We start from the raw sequence: 22,848 nt of genomic DNA, 5'->3' as shown, positions 1-22,848 counted from the left end.
CACGGGTTAGAATCTAATGGCATTTCACCAGCACTCGAATACACTCTGCACATACCATCATTCAGGTGTTTTTACTTACCTGCCTAGCAAAGATGATGTTTGAGCTGCCAAGACCCCACCGTGACAACAGCCTCAGCTCACAGGGTTGCCATTAGCAAATGAAACTGAAATGTGCAAGCTGGAGCACCTGGCCATGCTGGTCAGTGCTGTTTTGCTGGGGGGAGGGTGGTGGTGATGGTGTGGGGTGTGAGGAGAAGACAATGAGAGGTCTGTCTTGATGCTGTTAGTTTGGGGGGGGGTGGGGGGTGTTAACCCTGTTCTATCTGCTTTATCTCCTGGGGGCCAGCTCTGTCAAGTCACTGCCAGCAGTGGGGTCTTTTTAACTGTATAAAGTTTTAAAAAATAGTGATTCATGTTCTCAGCTCAGAAGGGAGATGCACTACTCTGTCCCATGCAAGCCCTCTTCTCCAGCCTGCAGTGGCCCGTGGCTCATTCTGTGCTTGTGGCTTTCCATGCCGCAGCTGAGCTTGGCACCCCATGCCGTGTGGCAGGGGCTCCTGCAAGCCAACAGGGAGCAGGAGCTCACAGCCACCGTCTGCTGCACAAGGAGAAATGGGAGATGTGGCGGTGGTGGGGAGAGGCCACAACCAGAAACCCAAGTAATCTGTTAAAAATGACAGACTGTGCTTTGCGCTGCACTGCACACCTACGTGAGACAGTCCCTCTTGGGCAGGATGCTAGCTCACTTGGAAACTGCCTGATGCTCTTCAGATAGGAACCTTTTACATATTATCTTACATTATTGTTAATTTCTGGAGCAGGAGGCTCAGTGTGGTTGCAGGCGTGACCCCATTTAACCTATTTTCTTATTGTTGACAAACTCCAGATTCCAACTGTTAAAACTCTAGAGGAATTTGGAAAGTCAGGCTACAGTGAACACTGCAGTTGCCAAATATTTTGTCCTGCATCATAAAAAAACAAATACATTCCTTTTTTCAGCAAGCTACAGCAGAAAGCGATCGAAGTCCTCCCCAAGTAATGAATGTGAATTGCCTCGCTAGCCTGTTCCCATAGTAATAAATTGGATCGACATTGGTATCTGCATTAGAAGCCTGCACTTCCAGAGCTATCCCACAAACCTTTTGTAGTTCCTGACTCCTGCGTCAAGCCCTTCACAATCAGTGTTTTCCCAGCAGTGCTGCCAGCCTTGGCTGCAGGAGCTCGGCCGGGGCGATAAAGCACACAGCCCTGCACAAAGTGGGACTTGTCTGTTTGCAGTGCAGGGCTGGGGCGGGGAGGGCAGGGGAAATGCCAGGCACGGTTCAGGCTCTTCTGTCCTGACCCACTGACGCAAGAACAAGCTTGTGAGGTTATCTGGAACGAGCTGCGTTTTGCTGACGGACGTTTGTACAGTATGAAAATGTTTGGTGACTTTGCACACGCTGGAGGGCTCAGCCCACGCACTGGCATTGGGGTGCAGCACACCAGATGGCCCCAGTGGCCAGCATTTTCTTCCTGCAAGGCAAGCAGGCAGCCACGGGTGGCGGGCAGCCAGGAGCCCCCAGCCTGCTGAGAAAGCGGGCAGCGAGGAGTGTGCAGTGCTGGGAGCAGACATGGTGCCATGACAGGGCCTGAGCACTGATCTGAGTTGCAGCCAGAGCAATCTGTTCCTAGAGGCTTACTCCTTCAGCCCTGTGGGTCTGTGCTCTCTGCTGCTGCACTGGCTTTTTGTCCAGTCCAGCCTGCCTGCACCTGCCAGCGCTGCAGCACAGAGAGCCTTTCCCTGGGGAAATACTCTGCAGAGGGGAGAGAATTAACCCCCATTAGCAGCAGTGAGGGGAGATGTCACCCCAGCAGGCCAAAAAACCCCCACTCTTGCCTTGAAAAATAAAGCTGCTTTGTGTCAGTATCTGGAGTTTGTGCAGGTGTGTGTGCAGGCATGTGCTGGTGGCACGGAGGAGCCAGGCTTTTCCCAGGGATGAGCTGGACGAGGCATTTGCTGGTTGAGCTATGCCATTCTTGCTTGCTTGCCACTGCCCATAGAAGGAGCCTGAGGGGATGAGCTAAATTTAGCTGGCTTGGTGAATTAGCCTCCTCCCCAGGCTGCCAAAAAGCTGTACAGTTGATCTGGACAGTGGAAGGCTTATAATTGTGGTGACAGGTCAGCTTTACCTGAGGATTGCTTTTTGGTTGTGTTTTGGTTTGGGTTTGGGTTTTTTGTGGGGGTTTTTTTTGCAAGGCAGCTGTGCTGTGGTGTGATTCATTGTGAAGGAGAGGAAACACGGAGTGCAGCAGTAAAGCATTGCTGAAGATGACCAGGACTTTCCAGGACGGGCACATGATCCTGTCCGTAGCTGTTGCAGATGCACCCGCTAACCCCAGGGGTGGAGGCGGCCCTGTGCCTGCCAGAGAGGGCCTGTATGCAGCTACACATCCTTCTGTTTTCAACCTCTGGCAATTTGTTTTAAAGCAAAGATGACACTATCTCTTAGAAACCATTTATTTTTACACCGAAAGAACAGCCAGCATCTCATTCAGAGATGTGAGCAGAGAAGTAACTTCACCGCAGACCACCTCTTTGCTATACATAGGTGGAGGCGCTGCTGCTCGGTCACCATCAGCCCCTCACGGGCACATGGGGCATGTGACCCCCTCCCCACATCCACCCCAAAGGCACCCTCCAGCAGCCGTGCACGTCTGGTGGCACGGGGAGCAGGGTGATGCCTCTGGCAGCCACACGGGGCCTTGCGCAGGGGACTGTCCCAAATGTCTGCAGACAGAAACAACCATGGCCGTGGGGTCTGCCCTGGGCTGGATGAGGCAGGGCGTGTGTGTGTGGTGGAGAGACCCACCCTCACCAGCCTGCACCAAGCCCCAAGCCTGTGGTGCCAGAGGGATGGTGCTGGCACAGAATGAACAGGGACAGACAGAACAGGGACAGGGACTATGGCCACTCACACCTTTCCTTCTTTGCTTCAGGACTCCCTGGTTTCCAGCAAGCAGCAAGTGGACATTTTTCCATAGAACTCAGTTTGTGACCATGGGGAACAGAGAGGCACATGGGTGATGCGGTAATGGGAAGCACTGAAGTGCCCGGTCCTGTCATCATGAAGCAGTGCCGAATGCAGAGGAGGCAGCTTTTGGCTGCCTTGCACCAGGGACAGGCCACCAGTGCCAGGCAGCTTTTGGCTGCCTTGCACCGGGGACAGGCCACCAGTGCCAGCTATGGTCTGTGGCTTGGCTGGGCCCACCTGGCCCTTGCTGGGTGCCGGGCAGGCAGCTGCTAACAGCAGCTGGATAGCATGCGAGACCAGTTTGACTCAATTTTGTAATTACCTCCCGCTGTTCTCCAGGGTAAACACAGCCATGCACCGGGCACCTCTTCTGCTGCCCCTGGAACCCCGGTACCGTGCAGAGGGATACCAGGAGAAAGCAGACACATCTGCCTTGTGGATTCACCCTGTTTATTGAATGCAAACAGAAGGCAAATAACTGGGACACAGAAGAGTTGTAATCTGACTTTGGCCTCTGATTTTCCTGTGCGATCAATAGCACAAAGGAGGGAAAAAAAAAAAAAATTCTGTGTATTAAAAAAAAACCCAAACAGTGAAAGAGGAGACGAAAAGAATGTTGAACAATTAGTGACATCTCATGTGGAGAGATGGAGGATTAATAATGGCGAGGAAATTCAAAGCCATGCCTAGCATTCCTTATTGCAAACAAGATTCGGCAGGGGGGCAGGGATGATGCTTTCCAAGGAAAAGCAGCAGAGAAGAAACGATCCACACTAGCTTTGTGAGCAGCACGGTTTACTTTGGGAAGACGGTGACCACCTCGTAGCCCTCCGGGGGAATCACCCGCTCCCGGGCGTGCTTCTCGCAGTAGATTTGGTCTTCGACGAAGAAGTGTCCTTTCTGCTTGAGGTTGGTGCCGCAGTCGCTGCACACATAGCACTCGGGGTGACGCTGCTTGTCCCGGATCTTCACAAACACCCCTCTGGGGAAGGAACCAGCACCTCTCAGTGCCAGGCACCCACCACTGCCTCCCTCCTTCCCAGCCACCTCCCACCCAGCCCAGACCCACACCAGCGCTGCAGGTGGACAATTTTTTCCTGCTCCCGACAAGTCAAAGTATAGGCCCTACCTCTGGTCAGGCAGATGTTAACAGCACTTTTAGAGCCCAGCATGTGCCGGCATGAGAGCCCTCCTCTGGAAAGTGTTTCCTAGCGCTGGCCTGCCTAAGTTTCACAGGGACAGCCCTATCATCTGTGGTGGCAAGAATCGCTGCAATGGCATCTTTAGCTGATGGCTGGAGACAGCACAACAGCCTTCAAATGCCCAGGATCAAATGACAGGCATCAGCTTGACCATCTGGGGGAGCAAAATCCAGGTCCAAACCAATGGGATTGCAGAACAAATCCAGAAAAGACTGCCACCACCAACCGAGGGGGATGAAGGCTGTGCAGCCAGCCACTGCCCTTTTGCTAGTGATGGACACGCCAGGTATGTATGGGAGAAGCACAGAGGCCAGATCCTGGCTCTGATCTCAGATGCTGCTGCTCGGGAGCTGCAGTGAACAGATCCAGCCAACTGTGGGCCAGCTCTTACTGGAAAACTTCACAGCTTAACCCAGCAGATGATGAGGAAAACTACATAGAAACTCATTAACTACCACCAGCAGCAACACAACAATTTGCCAGGAGTATCATTTTGTTCCAGCAGCCGTCTATATTTTCCATAATTCATTAGTTTTTAGTGCTATTCATAGCCTTGTGCTTTCTCTCCAGATCTACCCAGCTGCTAGAATAATTGTAGGTTTTTGTCTCTGATTCATATTTTACAGGCTATGGATTGCGTCTGTAATGACTCTGCTGGTCCTTGGCGCTCCAGGCATGCCAGGACCATGCAATCACAGTGTAGTGGGTCTCAGCAACAATCTGATAGCTTGTGGTGGGCGGCATGGGACAAATCTGAATTCTTTCACGATGATGCAGGTGGGCTACCAGCACTTGACTGCTAGAGTCAACTGTTAAGCTAAGGTGGTTGTAGGGAAGAATTTGTGGTTGAGAAACTGAACGGTGAATCAAAGACATGGGTTGGGTCCCTCGTGCTGTCATGCTTATGGTACAGCAGCTCTGTATCGACCCCATGCCCCTGCCGTGCTGGAAGCCGGATGTACCCACATAAAGACAACAAAAAGTCTTGTAGTGAGTGCGCCCCTCACTACAAGGACATTGAGGTGCTGGAGCGTGTCCAGAGAAGGGCAACAAAGCTGGTGAAGGGGCTAGAGCACAAGTCTGATGAGGAGCGGCTGAGGGAACTGGGGTTGTTTAGCCTGGAGAAAAGGAGGCTGAGGGGAGACCTCATCGCTCTCTACAACTCCCTGAAAGGAGGTTGTAGCGAGGTGGGTGTCGGTCTCTTCTCCCAAGTAACAAGCGATAGGACGAGAGGAAATGGCCTCAAGTCGTGCCAGGGGAGGTTTAGATTGGATGTGAGGAAAAATTTCTTTACTGAAAGAGTGGTGAAACATTGGAGGAGGCTGCCCAGGGAAGTGGTGGAGTCCCCATCCCTGGAGGTATTTAAAAGACGTGTAGATGAGGCGCTTAGGGACATGCTTTAGTGGACATGGTGGTGTTGGGTTGACGGTTGGACTCGATGATCTTAGAGGTCTTTTCCAACCTTAATGATTCTATGATTCTATGAAAAATTATGTCTGCGTAGACACAGTGGAGGTGTGTGGTCTTAGAGCAGAGTGGGGAGCAGAATGCAGCTCTCCCAGTCCACATTGCCTCTGACCACCAGGGCACGTCCCCACTCCATGGCTGGGAGTGCCAAGACACGAAAATCATTAAATACACAGACCCTGAATGGAATGGTCATTTGGTTTCTGGGTGCTGTAAACAGCTTTCAGATAGGAAGCAAAACACTGCAGCAACAACTGTCTCGAGGTTTGTCTCACAGGGACTTGCTTTGGTTTCTATTGGTATGGATCTGTAGAGGGAAACCCAACTCCTGCCTCACTGCAGGGAATGGCAAAGTTAGCGTTATCAAAGCTGGTGAGAATAAACGTGCTTTGAGCCGGCTCCTGGATGCACTGGCTGTGGGTAGGTGAAGTGTTTCGGGTGCAGCACCTCAGCCCCTCGCACAGGCATGGGACGCTCGGCCACGGCCTGCAACCCCAGGGACAAGCTTACTTACACAATGCCAGATCCACACTTCTCGCACATGGGCAGCTTCTGGGCATTCCCAATCGATGAGGCCACCTTTGTGGTGGGGGCTTTGACGCTCCTAAATCCAGACGGTTTGATAGGGTCTCCTGGGGGCGGAAGGAGAGTACTTCAGAGCATGTGAGATGCGTGGCTCTAGGCTCTTCCTCCCAAGCAGATGCTCTGCTAGGGAGGGGTGGTATTCTTTAACCCCAGCTCTGAGGCAGGGATTCATGCATGGAAAGGGGGCAGGGATTTAGGGGTGTGTGGGGAGGAGGGAGAGAAGGGACACAGATGAACCTGGCCCTGGAAACCTGAGGGCCTGAGACTGTGGGCAGTCAGACGAGATGATACTGTCTCTTCTCATCTTAAAAGCCTATCAGACTTTAGCTGATGTGTCTCATGTGCACAGATGCACAAAGCAAAGCCTCAGCCTCAGCCTTGGCAGCACCGGAGTCTGCCTGTCATGTCCTGATCACACACACAGGGTCAAGCTGATGATTGCCAGATTTGGGCTCAAAAACGAGGTGGGTGTCCTGGCAGACTAGGGAGGACTGTCAAAGTCCTCTTCCAGTCTGCTGTCTGGTGTACGGTGGGGCTGGCTCCCCCAAGACTCCTGGAAGAGTTGGTTAACAAATTCCTTGTTGTGGCAGGGCCCTGGGACACTGGGGATAACCTTGTGCTCTCCTGCTGCTGCGTAGCAGCTCCAGGAATGGTATCTCCCTAGTGCAACCTCTCTGGGGCAGGAATGTCCTGCAGGTCCTTCACAGGACACAGCTGCTGACCTGGATGCCTACAACAGCAGTGGATCCTAGATGCAGGATACAAGGCAAGCCTTTAAATATCTGCAGTGAAAAAGGAGCCTCTTACAAAGTGACAGCATTGATGTGACTAGTCTTATCTATATGACTTTTTACAAGAGGTTCAATACCAGGCAAGAAGGGAAGGAGGGCTGCAGAGACTCCCACGACGTTTCACCAGAAACAGAGGGGGATCGATGGGCAGACCTGTGCCACCTCAGTCTGGGAGGGATGCTGACAAAACCCTTCTGACTAGTGTCAAGCCAAGAGCACGCTGCACCGGTTGTTTCTGGTGTAAGGGAAGGACAAACTCTCCAAAGGCACACCCTGGTGACCAGCAAGGTCAGGCACACCTCACAGTCCGGGGCAGCACCACTGACAGAAGAGCTGAGGGGAAAAGCCGGGAAACTGCCCACTCACCTCCCTGTCACCCAGCCGAGCGTGGAAAGCGGCCCGAGTGTCACCGCTCACCCATGGGGCGGGTGACACCGCGCTGCTTTGCCTCTGGGCAGCCTTCAGCTCAGAGGTTTGCACCCAGCTCCGTACAGAGATGCTGGTCCAGAGGTGCAAGTTCCCTAATGGGGGCGATACAGCCCATGCACCCTCCAAAGACAGCAGGAAGCACCTGGCCTCCGACAGTTACTGCAAGTGACCCTTGCTGGGAAGGAAGCAGCAGCAACCACATTTTCAAGCTCTTCCCTATCACCTCTGCTCATTCCCTCTGCCTCAACCAGCACTTTGCTCGCACCAACAACATTGACAGCATGTTTTTAAATCTCTCTAAAGGGATCAGCTTAATCAAATACCCACAGGAAACGTAACCTGTTCCGCCCTGCAAAACACCCTCCACCTAAGAGCGCAGGGTCAGGTGTAAACACAGACCAGCCGTGGTGCTTCCACACACCAGCACCCACACACAGACCTGGTGTCCGGGGCCAGGCTCTCAGCTGTCAGTAAGTCAGCACAGCCGATACAGTCAGCGATGCCCCAAGGGACTTGTCCCAGCTGAGGAGATAGTTCCCTGCTGCTACTCACAAGCCATCGCCTGAAGACAGGCTCGGAGAAACAGCCAACAAACGTGCTATTTATCTGCTGTTTATTGCCGCAGACATGATCTGACTCAGCAGCGGTGGTGTTTGAGCCCGGCCGAGCGGCGCGGCAGGCAGGGGCACTGTCTCCTCGGGGACAAACATTCCTTTGGGGCTGCGTAACTTCCCGGCCCTGCTCCACATGGGTGATTATCAGCTCACGGTGGAGCAAAGCCAAAGCCTATCCTGGCCTGTGATCGGGCCGGCAAACCTTGTGCCAGAGAATCCCAATAATGCTGCAAATCTTCAAAGAAAGACAAAATAGAGAGGCTTTTGCTTCTTATCTTCTTCAGCACTACTAAGCACGGGGGAGGACCTTGGATGTGTGAGAAGTCCCGGCTACTCCAGTCCCTTCCGTGCAGGAGCTGAACCCTGAAGGGCAAGTTGCAAACACTCAATATTTAAAAGATGCTTTCAGGTAGGTATTTTAACAGCATATTAAAGACTCCAAGATCCTGGTTTCTTTCTTCCTATTGTTTCCTTATTTCCTTCATTTTGCTCTTTCCTTACAGGTCTGTGAGACCTACCAGCACTTGGCTGATCTGTTTCCCTTTGTGGCAAATATCTCGGCACCAGGCTTTTGTTGGATGAAATTGAATGTTCCACTGCCAAGCTAATAACACAGAAGACAAAGTCTCAACTGGCCTAAGGAAAAAAAAAGTCATTCTTGGAATTCTTTTCCTATTTATTTGTTTATTTTATTTTATGCAAGGGAGAAGAGAGTATGATTTGGCCCCCAGTTAAGTTAATTGGCTTTTCTTAAAGTCTATAGCCCTGAACTGCACAAGTCCAGATGTCAGATCAAGAATGCCAAACAGAGCAAAGTTTCAGAGATTAAAAGCCATGAACTGCTCACTGTAACCCAGCTTCCATATTTTTACATTCAGCTGCAGAAGTGGATCCTTTTTCTTGTGTAGAAGGATGGAGACCAGAAGCTTTAGGACTCACTGAAAAGCCCTACCTTGTGGTACCATTCAAAGTCTTGAATCTAAGACGATCTTTAATCAGTGAATGTTACCTTAAAGGGGCAAAACTTTAGAAAGCAAAGAAGAGGTTTTGCAGCTTTTTAAATTCCTTCTTGACAACTAAATGTTGTAGGGGTTTATTTCTTGAGCACTCACTCAATGAGTAACCAATGATATGGGCCCTAATCAAGGAGAGGAAATTTAGGAGTAAAGTTAGTGAAAGGGTCTGTTTCTGTGGAAACCATCTACACACGCTACCTTGAACAACCACCAGCTAAGGAAGGAAAATAAAATTTTAGGTGTTACTCTTAAACACTGTGCACAGCCCAAGGAATGGCAAAAGGGAAGAGCACACTCAGCTTAGGTATGCAATGAGTGCTTACCTTTCTCTTCTGACTCCAGAATCTCTTGCAACACAAGGAAGGAAGCAGATTGTCTGGGTGGCTCATTTGACTCTTGATTCTCCTGGAGCATCTTGTAAACCTCAGATTCTCTGTCTATGATGATGCCGCCTGGGGGCTGGTTATGCTGATCTAAACTGAGGAAGGAACAGAGAACATGCTTGTTAAATGGCTGAAAACTAAAGCCAGTCCCTCGAGCAAAATTTTCACAATGCATCATATGACTGAAGAATGAACGTGCAAAACAAGCGCACAACAGGACGCCATAAAACACGGAGGTGCTGGGTGTGTTCGCCCAAGACAGCTGCAGCCCAGGTGGGATCAGCACGCTGGGCTATCCGCGTACGCCACTGTCAGCGGGTTCTCACCGACCGCCTCCGGCCAATCCCCAAGTGTTCTCCCTGCTTCGCAATTACTATATGCTCCAGAAACTAAAACTTTCTGCCCAGGAAATCACTGCTCTGTTAATAGGAAAATAAAGAACTCATGTGCTGGGATGGGAATCCCACATGGTGGCTGTGCCATCTATGCATGTTCCTTGCATGCATAAACTGCCTTGGACTGCTACCTTACACCGCTGTGAATCTCAAATTAAGTAAAGTTTATTCCATCAAAAAGAAATCTTTTTAAGTACATTGTGAATTGGTCCTAAAGGCCACCTTCACAAAGTAACAGCTGTAGGATCTAACTAAAAGATCCTCTGATTGGCAATTATTTAATTGGGTTTTCAAGTGTTATTATTTCCATTTTATAGGTGGAGACTCTGAGCCACAGCCCATTTACAGCATTTAACTAAGGTTAATGAGCAGGTCAAGGGCAGAGGAGATTTTTGCCTGCTAAGACTGAGCCTTCCTCTCAGCTGCCTCCTGACCGCTGCTGCTGCCACTCATGTCACGAGGGACTTGCACCCTCAGCCTAGAGACCGAGGTGCTTCAGGGGCAGCTTTTCACAGTGCAGGGTGGCTGAAAGGGTGGTCATTGTGCCAGAAAAAGGGTCTTTAGGAAAAAAAAAGAGAGGCTGGAGGCAGTACCTAGGATGTTCTCCACATCTGGTGGGTACAGGATGAACTATATATAGTTCATAATTCATAAATAGTGTGGCCAGCAGGAGTAGGGAAGTGATCGTGCCCCTGTACTCGGCCCTGGTGAGGCCGCACCTCGAATACTGTGTTCAGTTTTGGGCCCCTCACTACAAGAAGGACGTCGAGGTGCTGGAGTGTGTCCAGAGAAGGGCAATGAAGCTGGTGAGGGGTCTGGAGCACAAGTCTGATGAGGAGCGGCTGAGGGAACTTGGGTTGTTTAGCCTGGAGAAGAGGAGGCTGAGGGGAGACCTCATCGCTCTCTACAACTCCCTGAAAGGAGGTTGTAGCGAGGTGGGTGTCGGTCTCTTCTCCCAAGTAACAAGCGATAGGACGAGAGGAAATGGCCTCAAGTTGCGCCAGGGGCGGTTTAGATTGGATGTGAGGAAAAATTTCTTTACTGAAAGAGTGGTGAAACATTGGAAGAGGCTGCCCAGGGAAGTGGTGGAGTCCCCATCCCTGGAGGTATTTAAAAGACGAGTAGATGAGGCACTTAGGGACATGGTTTAGTGGACATGGTGGTGTTCGGTCGACAGTTGGACTCGATGATCTTAAAGGTCTTTTCCAACCTCAATGATTCTATTCTAACTACAGGCTTAAAATGGCAGGAGGATATTCAGAATATCCCTTGGGAAAAGCTTTCCAACAGACAGACTCCGAAATACCAGAGGAGATTGCCGTGGACAGGTGAGCAACCTGCATACTGAAGGATTTAAAAAGAATCTGGACAAATATCCACTGGGAATGATTTAAATCAATGGTTTAAATTGACCAAATGCTGGGCTAGGGGATGGACTAAATGACACGGGACGTTCCTGCCTGCCTTGTATTCTGTGGCTGGAATAAAACATCTCTGGAAAAATGACACAACTGACAAGTCTCCTCTGACAGCTCAATTACATAATGCAGCCTTATAAATGTAAATGGTCTATTAGGTTTCACCGTCCCTGCACCCTGTGATTGCCTGAAAAGTACATAAACATCCTGAAGTTCAGACTAAATTGCAGAGGGAAATCTTTTTCTTGAGGAGGCAACTGCATACTTTCCATGCCAATGTGCAATTGAGTCATCTGGGAGTTACTCTACATAATAAACTCTTCAAGCATCAGAGGTAAAATCATCGCACGTCTTATAAAATGCTATTTCCATAAAAAGAATTTCATAAAATGTTTCCATCTTTAGTAATTTTCAGTGGAGCAGGAAGCACATTAGACTTGCAAGCAGTTGAACCCTTGAAGCCTGGATCTCATTTACTGAAGCCTCTCATCCAAAATAAAATAATGATGTGCCTTCTATTACACAGAAAATGTCCTAGGTTATCCCAAATGAATCCATGCTCCACATTACATTCATCTTATGTAAACTCATATACTCCCACCACTCTGTCCACCCATAAAAACATTAGGCAAGAAGCCCGTCATTGCAGTTTGCATACTAAGAAGTCATTGCAGTTTGCATACTAAGAATGTTTCACTAACATGCATTCAAAGAGCAAGGGCTGAATCATCTTAAAGAGCACTCGAGTCAAACAAAGCCATCACATTTCAACCATGCATTGTGACAGTGTGCAAAACATACAGATCAGCTCTCCCAGGTATGTACCCTATAGGTATACTTGCATACACAAGATTTCCGAAAGACTGTAAAAAAACCCCAAATCCTAGAATTTGTACCAGCAGAGTGAAATACTTCAACTTGTCAGGGCAGAAGGCTATGCTGCTTAAAGAAAAAAAAAAACCACCAAAAAGCACATGCATCTTTTGAATGGGCAACGCTACGGGCACAGGAATTGTGCCTGCGGGATAATGAGTCTCCATATGTCAGCTGATTTACGGCACCTCCTGTTACACAGGTACTTCATCTGCAGCAATCACCAACAACTGGTGTCCTTTTCCATGCGCAGGAGTTCCCCAGCGCAGAAACTTTGTAGGGGACAACTCCAACAACCTTTACTGAATTTCAGACTCACATAACCGCTACTGGATTTCACTGCTTCTACCATGGGCAACTTGCAACGCTGACTAAGACTGGATCATTGAGCTTTGAAAATTGGCAAGAAGATGGTAATAAACCATAAAGACACAGCCTGGCACAGTGTCTTCAGAAAAGCACAGCTTATGCTTTACTAATGTCATTTTACTAGTTTATGCTAGCACATTTTGTAAAGTCTACAAGGATCTCAAAGCTGGGCTACAGGAAGGCCCAGTACTTGGGAGCACTCGCTTTTGCAATGAAACAATTGCTGATGCCTGGGGCTCCTTTGTGAGTGTTATCAGCTGCCGGGACCAGCACAGCCAGCAGAGTGTGACCACTCCTGGCGTGCACGGTATCGACTACAAGCCAGAGCAGTGACTTACAGCAAGTAACTGGACTGAGTAACGAGGCAGCAGTAAATCCACAGCCTCCCATTATCTCTTGGCTGCTGGCACATGGCAAAACTTGGCTGTGTGGGTCCATGGGTGAGTACGCCAACTTTTTGGCTTTGAAGCATGTGGTGCTCGGCCCAGGAGGGGACCGTGAGCAGCTGAGAAGCTACGAGATCTGGCTGTGCCCATTTGCTCTGTCCCACAAAGGCCATGGGACTGACCACCTCCCTGGACCACATGTCACACAGCTGCAAGCTGCTTGGTCACATAACGGGATAACTCTGCGGAAGGTTCACATCTTCTGGAACAATTCAGCTTTGATTGGAGCCATCCTTCGAGATGGCTAAACGTGCTTTCTGCTTCACCCATCTCGATACTGAAGTCCTCCCTGTAAAACCCTGTGGGCTGTCATTTAGAGGCATGGGCCAGCTGGTTCCCAACTGCCACAAAGCAAACAACAAAGAGCACCCAGGCCTTGTGATGCTGAGTCTCTCCGCAGGTCCTGCAGACCTCAGAGCATGTCGAGCATCCTCCGCTCCTACGGCCAAAGAGGCAGCCCCAAGAGCAGCAACCTGTGCAGACAAGTGGGCAGGGGTGGGAACACAGACTGGGTCCTCCATGTTCCTGGTGCCTGCCCAGGCTGCTCCAAACTCACGAGTGTTATCAGCCAAAGATGGAGACCCATGGGGACCTACTTCAGCCTGAAATGAAACATGCCCAGCCCACGCCCATGGCCCAGCCCACAGCCAGTGAAACAAAAGCACAAAGACACCTGTGGCAGCACCTTCCAGTCGCAAGAAACAACAGAGAAACACCAGCTTTCAGGATAAAGCACTCTCCAGCCCCCAGCAAATCCATCTGCTGCAGGTGGCTTCTCCAGGAAAGCCGCCAGCTGCTGTCAAGGCCCTGCTGCGCGGGTGCGCAGGCGGCAATGGACACACTGACAGGCTGAAATTATGTTTTGTTGCTTCCCGCAGTGTTGGACACAAGACACAATGCAGAGAAAGCTCCTGTGAAGAGTCATGCACAAATGTTGGAAAGGTGAAATGTAAACGCTGTTTCCTTGTGACCGGCCAATGCCGTGAGCCACAGACAAGGATGAGGCACTCGTGGACACCGAGATGTGGATGAACGGATGCACCGAGCTGTCCGCAGAGGCAGCAGGCAGGTTACCTGAGGAAATCGGGGGTAACAGAAGAGAGCTGCCCCTGCAGGGAATCCATGATGTTGCTCTGTGAATAGAGCTGCAGGGGAGAATTGAACTGCACATGCAGCACTTTGAGTCCCGGCACCTCCACTTCCACGGGGCTGTTGGGGCAGACCTGGGCCACACGCTTCAGCTGCTCAGGCCCCACTCGAACTTGGCTGGGGACAGAGGAGGTGCTGTGCCTCCGCTGTGGCAGCTCGGAGGTCTGTGCCTGCAGAGGGTTATAGATGGAGGCAAAGGGAGCCTGCATCGCGCTCATCGGCGATGGGCAGCTACGGGCCCACACGTTCACACGGGCAGTTTGAGTTGTGGTTGATTTGGGTTTTACAATGTGGAATTGAGGAAAAAAATGCAGAGGAGGAAGAAAGGAAAGAAGGAAGAAATTAATGAAGGGCTAAACCAAATATTCCAAGTGATACAAGCAGTTGCAGAATACTGTCTGTTCCTTGTGCCGGAGGGACACACCACTGAATACATGACTTTACATTAAAGGCTTCTGGCTAATGCTGTGGCTCTGGTCTCGCACTCCAGGTGCGTCCACACAAAAACTAAAATGCAGCCGCGCTACTGATGAGTAAATGCAGGGGTTGCAGAAGCAATGAAGACATGGCAGGGGTTTCACTATGAACTAGCTACCTGAGCACACACTCATGGTCCCACTGTCCAGCCAAGGAATGCCACCTTCGCTGCTGCCCTTCCCAAAGCTAGCCTGGGTGCCCTAACAAGGGGCAATCTCGGCTCCAATCCCAAAACAGATGTGCTCAGCAGTGGGACTTCTCCCTGCCCTCCCCGCCTACTTTGCGACACCAAATCCAGTGGAGATGTTTGCTGGTGTTTCTGTCTGTACCACAGCCCTGCATTTACATCACACACCCTCTAAGGATGGACCATGGATCTGGTCCCCCTGTCACGTCACCATGTGCAGTGGCAGGATCAGGCTGCCGGGTTCAGATAGGCTGTGTGTCTGCTGGGTACGGAATGGAGATGCAGATAAATGCCAGATAAACCCAGAGCAAGGTCGGCCATGTACAAATAACTCAGCAAAACAGACGGGCAGGAATTTAAAGGCAGCCGGAAGGCTGTGTGAAGGGAGAACCTACACATCCTGTGCTTGTGCACTGGGGAGACCACAGTGGGTTTTTAACGGCAGGGTGAGGCCCCTGGCTCTCACTGAAAACCAGCAGCAATTCATTTGCTTTTGATGATTCTGTAAACAAAAGTGTATTAGCATCGAAGGTCTCATCCACAGTCCCCCCAGCATTCCTTTGCAACTTGCTGCGTTTCAGCAAGGGAAAGATGAAAGAGATGCCATGTACCCCACACGCAGCAGGGCTGGTAACGGACTTTCCTGCTAGGAGGAGCACAGTGAGCCACAGCACTAGAAGAAACCCACCTCTTTGCTGATCCCTGCAAGAAAAAGGGATCACCCACAAGTTTCCAGCCAAATATAGCTAACTTCCAGGGAGTACTCTCACCTGGAGGGGACTGCAGACTAGACCAGAGGTGGTATTTGACTGCCAAATGGTCCCATCAGGTTAACGCAAAGTCAGATTTCCCTTGTCCTTGCTCTGCCTTTGCTCAGCCCCTGAATGAGGCTGCTGAGGTCTACCAGAAGCAAATGAGGAACAGGCACCTCGTCTGCCAGCTGCAGCACCGTAACTCTGCCGAGAAGGGCCCATGCTGCAGACAAGGCTGCCAGTGCAAGAAGCCGGTTTCAGTCAGGGGCAAGTTTTCAGGCTTGTGTTAAACCACAGTCTCAGGTCTTTGTGCCCTGCAAAAGCAGAGGCTGAAGTCACTTTTGTCTCCCCATTCACAAGTCAGGAATTTAGCTGAGTATCACCTAAAGCATTGGTCTTGCAGCTTTTATTGTAGAAGTGGCCAAAGTCTTGCCGGCAGTTTGGTATTGCTCTACAGAGACTTAGGGCAGTTAAGCAACCTGACCAACACAGCCAGAAAGATTTCAGAAAGCTCCTGGTTTATTGCTTCCAATGAAAAAAGAGGAACTTTGGACTTCTGGGATAAAGGAATGTCTTTGGTGAAGCTCGGATGCAACCACAAAAACCAATAGGCCCTTGTAAGGTTGGGACCCTTTCCAATCCCATATATAAAATCCCTCACACAGGTACGAACATTTCAGCTACTTTTTAAAACCCCTGTGAAAAACAAGGTTCAATAATAAAAAAATAGAAAGATCCAAACTTAGGCAGGTCCTGTCTATGAATCCCAGGCCAGCCAGGAACGGGGACACGTGTGCTTCCTGCGCTAGCTGGTACCCTTCCTGCCCAGCATTGCCCGCAAAGCCAGCACAAAACGCTAACTTCACAAAGTGCTCGTAACAAGCTATCAGGCACCTGTTCAGACCAGTGGGCTGGTATGTCATGCTGAACGAACGCGGAAACTGCGTCGGTCTCTGCTAAACAAAGAAACACAACAGCATTAATTTCATTTCTGCATCTCATGAAACGTTCCCCGCTCCTCCGAGCCCTGCCCCTGGGGACCACATCCACGCTTGTGCCTCTGCTCCTTCCCTTGTCCTGAAAGAGAGCTTTTCTGGGTTAACAAATTGGTACCCTCGCAGCGAACTCACGTCTCCTGGAGCCTTCCCCTGGGAGCCCGGGCAGGGAGGGGAAGTGAGGAAGATACTTACGGCTTGGTAGGCTCCAGGGCCCCAGGTGATGTCTTTGACTCCACCGCACTGTTGAAGGTCTGGATGTTCTCTGAGGAGTAGAGGCCTGCTGGGCTGTTGTACTGAGCAGTGATCACTCTGGGGGCAGAAGCCGTGGCAGCAGTGAAGGGCACCGCGCTCCGGTTGTGTGCACTTCCTATGTGCCTTATTTCCTGCATGCAAAGGAGCAGAGGCAAAAATCAGAGGTGCTCAGGCATGCAGGTGGGATGTGATGGGGCAGCCCGGAGCGAGCAGCTGCTGCAATGGTGGCCTTTGCATGTGTTGTCAGCTGAGGAGCACACAACCATGACCACCAAAGCAGGTGAGCGTCCTCCACGTGTTACGAGGGTCCCATCCTGGATGGCTTCAGGCTGACCTTCAGGACATTTCAGAGTTGACATGCCGGGAACTTAAGAGCTCAGAAACACTGCCAGAGCTATTAGCTCAAGCTGTCACACACCTGGGAGCTCCTGCAAGCCTACAGTAAGCCACAGGACCTACCTTCTCATGCAAGACTGCAGATTTTAAGCATTCCTTGCAATTCCTGAAAGCAGGGCTGATTTCTATGGAGAAGTGAAGATGAGGGGCAGAAAGAGGAGCACTCTTCAACAACATCTGAAAGTTTGGCTCTCCTTAGATAAGAGCAACCTGAAAAGAATGGCTTTGTCATTACTACAAATGCTCTGGAGCATGTCTACTCCTTCAGCTAAGACTGAGGTTCACAGCTGCCTTTGACAAACAGCTTGGGACTTTCTGGACAAGAAATTCCCACAATAAAGGTGGGAAGATGACTCTTGTTAATACAAAAGGCTGTCCACAGACAGTGACAGCTAAATGCCAGAGATCTTGTCAGTGCCAGAAGTATGAGATATCACCCAGACATTCTGGGTTTGCTGCAAACTGGAGGCTTCCAGAGGTATTAGTGGATACTTAGAAACACCGGTTACAATTTAATAAGAAAGGGGCCAAACCCACATTAAATAAGACATGAGGTAAGACTCTTCTGAATCACAGGCAGTGCTAACAAAAATGGGGAAATTTATAAGCCACATCCCCAGTTCAGCAGGCTGGGAATTAGCAGCCTCGGGGCAGAGATAACAACATCCAGGGCTTTTTTCTCCCGAGAGAAGATGCTTGACCAAAGCAAGGAGTAAGCACAGCGGGGCCTTACTAGAGCAGGCAGAAGAAAGGACTAACATTCACAGAGGCGGCTGAAGTATTCAGGGCTAAAAGACGGCACCAAAATATGCATTTTGAAACGTTTCAGCCAGCTGTAGAGATTGGGAATGGCTTCGCTACAGGGCTAACGCCCAATGGCACAGGATGAAACGGGGCCCTTCTTAACATGCTGGGCCCATGGTTCCCAGCTCTAATTACCACAACCAGTTCCCCCTCCCACTCCATACAGGCGCTGACTTCTACAGCAACGAAGTGAGCCTTCACCACCCTTTGAACGCCTCACGGCATTTGTTTGATAAAGCTATAGTTACAGGATAAACACTCACTAGAAACAAGGATGACTAAATTCCCCTACAGATTTTTCTTTAAATCGCTTTTATGTCCCCAGATTTCCTTAAGCAGCTGGCTAGCATTCCCAGACTGACAGATGGGAGTCATCTCGCTTCATGGCACTCAAATGCTATTTATGGCATCAAGCACAGCATAGGATCCCTCAGAGAAGAGCGTCGTGGCTCCCGACGCACTCATGAGTTACAAGTCATTTGAAATCAGCGGGGTAGCTCAAGATGTTCAGGTGTGGGGTGGCGGGACTGCTCTCCCATGGCTTTCTGGCCAATCTGTATGGACATCAGCCATGAAGCCTTCCCACACACCAAAGGAAGAAAGACCCTGGAGTAATTAGCTAATCTCCCTTTGTTGCAATCTCATTCAAAGCACATAATAGCGCTCATAAAAATAGTCTTTCCCATGGCAGAAACTGTGGATTTTAGCAAAAAAAATTACTTCAGCCTGTATATTACACCGTGGGGAAAAGTATCAGTAATCTTTTATCAGCATTAAATACACGTTAGCCCACCATTTGGAGGCCACAAGTGGGAGAGGGTTTCAGACGTGCACATAAATAGCCAGTTTAATGAAAGACAGAGGCAGAAGTGTTAGGCTAAAGGGGTTATACTCTTAGGTCAAACAGGCTCAAAGTTGAAATCATGTCACAACCTGTATTGCGGAAACATTTAAATATTAACCAAGAATTAGAGAAAGGGAAGTAATTTAGGGTATTTTTTTTTAAATTCTGTTTTCCTAATGAAGTAAGGCGTCTCAATTACATGCTCCACATGCACGTGGGCACGTTCCCACCCCCACCAAGGACCCTTGACTCTGTCAGCCAAGCCCAAATCAGTTTGACAGTGATGGAGGCCTCAAGGATGTTTAAGTTCCTACAAGTGTTGAGAAAATAGATGGCCAGATGGAGGAGAGAGACTGAAATCACATTAGTGCCTTGACTCCAAGAAGAACTGCAATGCGTGCTCAGGCACAGAATCCACATAGGAGATTTTGGCCTACTTTTGGCCACCAGGTGGGTTTTCTGCTGTGTAATAACATCCAAGACCATAAATGAAGCTTTCAAAAGTGTCAGGACATCTGTAGTACCTCTCATGTGGATAAAGTCCACTGACTATAAGGGAGTTTATAACAAGTTAAACAGAGATATCGGTGCAGAAGGTGGTGCCTGAAGATTAGATTAGAAAAAAATCCCATCTGGACAACAGCGTAGAAGGTGTATAACCCGAGAGTCTCCAGACAAGTATTACAAGAGCAGTAACATTATAAAGGGCATTTGGATAATCCAAATTCTCCAGCACCTCCTGTCACACCATGCTGCTCTTTCTGCTCGAGCTGTGGAAGAAATTTGCAAAGAACAAGTACTTTCATGATCCCAAGATCAAAAGATAAGGTGTTCTCACTGTCAAATGTATTTACCTAGGGATTTGCCAGAACTGCCAGTCCAGGCCCTGTGCTGTGCAGCAGTTTTGTTAAAGCCCCAGCTCCTGGAATCATGTGTTTATCTGAGAGTCTCTGACTTACTACTGGGAAAAAAAAATCAGAAATGTGACCCTCCCAAAAACCTGTCCACCAGCAGGCAAGTGAAAAATGTTAGTACAAAAACACTGCTATACTGTGTACACATGGGGGGGGGCAGCGCCTGGTTTATGCAGTTGAGATGCCTGGGGTTTGCAGCACCTCCAAGGCTGTGGCATTCTCAGGACCAACGCAAGGAAAAGGGGGCAAGCAGCATTAAGCAGCATCCCTGGCTGGGGTATGGACTACAAGAGCAGTAAGCAATGGTTTGTTTGCAAAGGAAGAACTGGCAGTCAGACACAAGGACATGCTTTTATTCAGTCAGAGCATGACCCGCTCTTTCTTTGTCAGTATTACAAAGGGGTGTGACTAATATTAGATCTTTTTGGAGACATCTTCGGTTGGCATCTGCAGGCAGATCCGGAAGCACTTGCCTCACCCTTCCTGCAAGCCATGGCGCTGCCTCAGTCCCTCGATGCCGGCCCTGTCTGCAGCAGGCTGCAGTCGGCAGCCAGCAGGGGTACCGGCAGCGGTTATTTCGGTCTGAAGCTGGCGTATGGAAGCTCCCAAGCCTCCAGGTAGGATATTCAAGAGCCATATTTTACCACTATAAACTGATACTGTGATAGTTAAAACACTTTGTCTGCACAGATACCAGCCTCCTTCCTTTGCTGAGGTATGTCTTCAGAGGGGCTGGTGGAGTGGCTAGCCCAAGCTAAAATGGATTAGCAACTGCACAAACTTCTCTGCCAGGGTGCTGCTTCTGAACTCCGAGAGGTCTCATCTTGCTTCACTTTCAAAATAAAGTGGACTTTCAAGGAGGAAGATAAGCCACATAACATGAGGACGCTGTAAACCAGAAGACAACGGTTAAGCACAAAGAGGATTGCTGCAGTTCCACTAATCCACTTCCAGTTTACACACTTAGTTCAATAGATCAATCTTCTGAAAGTCCCCCGTTGGGCAGAAACTGACTTCCAACACGAGCAGGGCCACTCAGGAAGCCACTGCTGGAGGAGCCGTTCCTCCAATAGCCTTCTCCCTGCCTGAAACTACCTCCTCTATACGAACAAACTCCAAGTGTCTTTGGAGCATGATCCTGCATGCTCCCAAGTCCTCCAGGCACCAGGGCAAATCCCCCCATCCCAGAGAAAAAAACTACTTCCCAGTCCCAAGGACAAACAAGGTTTGTAGGACCCCAGCTCCAGGTCAAATACACAGGTCTCCTGCCAGATGGGTTTTCTGGTGCCGGCTGTTGGTGGCAGCACCCTCTCTGGGGGCAGATGGGAACACCGCCATGCACTGCAGGCGCTGCACCGCAGCCCTTCCAGCTGGGCGCCGAGGGGCTTCCCTTGCCACCCCGGCCTTCCTGGCAGGGAGCCGCCAGCCATGGTGCCAGGCTGCAGGGATGGGGAAAACGTCCCTGCGCCAGGGCAGGAAGCAGATCAGCATTTCCTACCGCACCGGCTGCAAGCTGCGTCACGGGGAATTATCTGGGAAAACAATGGCCCCTTCCTCCCTTTCATCCCGCTCGCACCAGGCCACGCTCGGTGACGCTGAAGCCCAGCCTGTGAAATCCCCACAGCTGTGCCAGCCATCATCTCCGTGCCCAGGGCCAGCCAGTGGCTGGCGGCGTGGGCAGCTGCTTCCTCCTCACCATGCACCAGAGATGGATGTGGCTGCCACCGTGGGACCTGCTCGTCCTGGGAATCGGAGCATGGGGCTCCAGGGAAATTCCCAGCTGTCAGCGAGGCAGACAGATGGATGGACAGCCCAGGATGAGCCACCTCCATCAGCTGAGCTGGGGCACATCCCATGCACCAGGGGCATAAAGCCACCTGGACGCCTTCATGGCCCTAGGTGTCCTCGGGCAGGTTGGGGGCAGTCTGGGGTGAGGGTGGGCTCTTGGGTCCCATCCGCCGCACGGTGACGTGACCAAGGCCATCCCAGCTGCACTGACCTTGCCACCACCAGAAACAGGAAAAACCTGGAGGCTTTTCGTACTTGCTAAATAAACTAAACCGAGACGTGAGGGGTCGGGCAGCCTCTCCCTAAAGCGGGGTTTTCCTCTCCCCACAGCATGGCCTGAAGGCAGCCGGCAGGGCTGGGCCCTCAGAGGCGCTGGCTACCGCCCTGCTGCCACCGCACCAGCAGCACCCCCGCTCTCCTGCCTGCCCCCTGCCCCTTCCCAGGCCACCTCCCCGCAGCCCCCAGAGGAAAGGCAGGTCGAGTACAGAGCAGGGGCCTGCTTGACGCCACCAAAAAGTATTTTCAGGTGTGGAGTCGTGATTTAGAGACTGGCCAGCGTAGTTATTTCCTGAAGCTCCAAATCTCAGAGTCAGGGGATTCACTCCGACCTCGTGTTACAAATTAAAAAAACTTAGTACCCAGGCTCTGCAGTTGTAGGGAGAAGTGAAAGCCCCCACGGCCCCACAGGCCCCTGAGGCAGCCGAGCGAGCTGGCAAAAGCTGCTGCTCTGCCAGGCCCCATAAACGCAGGATGTTTTTGCGTCCCAAGTCAAGAGCCCAGAGGCTCGGGGCAGGCAATCCTGGATTGCACACCTCGAGAGCCACGCCAAGAGGAAACAAGATTAAACATTTCTCAGTATAAATGTTTACTCAGCTCTAAGAAAATGGGCCCCTGACCAAACCTCAGCGAACAAGAGCACTCTGGTCCCACGGGCGGGGAAGGAGAGCCGAGACCGGCAGCCAAACTCCCTGGCCCCATCCTCGCCCTTGCGAAGCCGCCCAGGGAGCTCAGGCCATGCTCATGCCTAGCCGGCGCGCCAGGGGGGAGGCTGCTCGCGCCAAACGTGCAGCAACAGCTCAGAAGAAGACGTCTTCATGGCAAACTCCACCCCATGCTATGTTTCATCAGCTGCGATCACAAACATTTAGAAGTGCCTTTACTTTCACCTCTCCCTCTGTTATTGTTTGGGGTTTTTCAGCTATGGAAAGATCTTTTGCAATGCTTTGAAATCCGATTAGAAATTAGGAAGGGTTTGGGGTTTTGTTATTGTAGGGGGGTAAAACAA

The 22,848-nt window shown here is 50.6% G+C and overlaps 1 protein-coding gene across 3 annotated transcripts in view; it reads right to left on the bottom strand.

The window, feature by feature from the left end:
- Positions 1 to 3,447: 3,447 nt before the first annotated feature.
- The window catches only part of PDLIM1 (PDZ and LIM domain 1), a 53,518-nt gene continuing 34,117 nt past the window's right edge, over positions 3,448 to 22,848 (bottom strand). For 2 of the 3 annotated variants that reach the window (XM_076338585.1, XM_076338586.1), the window contains exons 4-7: positions 16,758 to 16,948; positions 9,442 to 9,596; positions 6,198 to 6,315; positions 3,448 to 3,996 (exon numbers count right to left, since the gene is read on the bottom strand). In XM_076338585.1, the coding sequence (XP_076194700.1) occupies positions 3,810 to 3,996; positions 6,198 to 6,315; positions 9,442 to 9,596; positions 16,758 to 16,948 (651 nt within the window). In that variant the 3' untranslated portion in view covers positions 3,448 to 3,809. Of the gene's footprint in view, positions 3,997 to 6,197; positions 6,316 to 9,441; positions 9,597 to 14,076; positions 14,383 to 16,461; positions 16,678 to 16,757; positions 16,949 to 22,848 lie in introns of those variants that run through there. The other variant, XM_076338587.1, reaches the window with a different exon arrangement.

The sequence above is a fragment of the Aptenodytes patagonicus genome, chromosome 5, assembly GCF_965638725.1.
Source record: "Aptenodytes patagonicus chromosome 5, bAptPat1.pri.cur, whole genome shotgun sequence".
Taxonomy (NCBI): Eukaryota; Metazoa; Chordata; class Aves; order Sphenisciformes; family Spheniscidae; genus Aptenodytes; species Aptenodytes patagonicus.
Note: the sequence above shows the minus strand (reverse complement) of the source record. Positions and strands in the feature narration are given on the sequence as shown.